The 1,338-nt window shown below is 33.3% G+C and overlaps 1 protein-coding gene across 1 annotated transcript in view; it reads left to right on the top strand.

Annotated features, from left to right (window-relative positions):
• Positions 1-1,338, top strand: part of LOC107733848 (4-aminobutyrate aminotransferase, mitochondrial-like) — a 27,440-nt gene that overhangs the window by 17,675 nt on the left and 8,427 nt on the right. The window contains exons 6-7 of the mRNA XM_016545655.1: positions 468-530; positions 613-676. Coding sequence (XP_016401141.1) covers positions 468-530; positions 613-676 — 127 coding nt within the window. The remainder of the gene's footprint in view (positions 1-467; positions 531-612; positions 677-1,338) is intronic.

Genomic DNA, 1,338 nt, shown 5'->3' with positions numbered 1-1,338 from the left:
AGGGTGCAAAAAAAATCCAAATATTGAGAAAATTGCCTTTAAAGTTGTCCAAATGAATTCTTAGCAATGCATATTACTAATCAAAAATTAGGTTTTGATATATTTACAGTAGGAAATTTACAAAATATCTTCATGGAACATAATCTTTACTTAATATCCTTATGATTTTTGGAATAAAAGAAAAATCGATAATTTTGACCCACACAATGTATTGTTGGCTATTGCTATAACTATAACCGTGCTACTTATGACTGGTTTTGTGGTCCAGGGTCATATATGATATACTTGCACATTGACTGAAATAGATTGTTGTGGACTATTGGAAAATAATACATTAAAAAGGTCATATATATATATATATATATTAATTTGATTAATGGGCATATTGTTATTGACAGCCCTACTTTATACACATTAATAACTCTTAAATCACCTGATATCTAATCATTGTTTTTACTGGTTTCTAGAATAAGGAGAGAGGATACGCCAACCCCTCTGAGCAGGAAGTCGGCACTTGCATGATCAACCAGGTTAGAAAAAAACACTACGCATATGACTACGCAACATCATTTTATTTTTACACACACTAATCTCTTTTTTTCTCTCTCTCAGAGTCCTGGATGCCCAGATTTGAGCATCTTGTCTTTCATGGGAGCTTTCCATGGGAGAACTTTGGGTAAGTGCTTGTAAATTGTATGTTGACTTATGAAAATAGAATTGAAAGATGTGTCTGATGCAGTTTTTGTAGAGTACATTTTAAGCAGATTCTACAACCCCAAATTTTTGTAAAAATGCAATAAAATCAAGAATCTGTGATTTGTTCATTCTCTTTAACTTTTATTTAATTGACAAAAATACAAAGAAAAGATTTCCAAAGTTTTCACTGACCAACGTAAATGTATTTTGTAAATATGAACACATTTTTATTTTGATGGCTGCAACACACTCCAAAATAGTTGGGACAGAGGCACGTTTAACACTGTCACATCAACTTTCCTTTTAATTACAATGTCTTATTGTTTGGGAATTAAGGATACTAATTGTTAAAGTTTTGCAAGCAAAATTTTTGTCCAGTCTCTCTTGAAACAAGGCTTCAGATGCTCAGCAGTCTGTGATTGTCATTGTCTGATTCTCCTTTTCATGACTGGTCATACATTTTCAATAGGAGTCAGATCTGGACTGCAGGCACATTCACTCTGAGTCTACAAAACCACGCTGTTGTAGCACATGCAGAATAAGAGCTGACATTGTCTTGATCTAATAACCATGGACTTCCCATGAAAGACATCATCTTGACGGCAGTATATTTCTCTGTACAACTCCAATATATGCCTCCAT

The sequence above is a fragment of the Sinocyclocheilus rhinocerous genome, unplaced genomic scaffold (genome assembly GCF_001515625.1).
Source record: "Sinocyclocheilus rhinocerous isolate Xijiao unplaced genomic scaffold, SAMN03320098_v1.1 scaffold189, whole genome shotgun sequence".
NCBI lineage: Eukaryota > Metazoa > Chordata > Actinopteri > Cypriniformes > Cyprinidae > Sinocyclocheilus > Sinocyclocheilus rhinocerous.
Note: the sequence above shows the minus strand (reverse complement) of the source record. Positions and strands in the feature narration are given on the sequence as shown.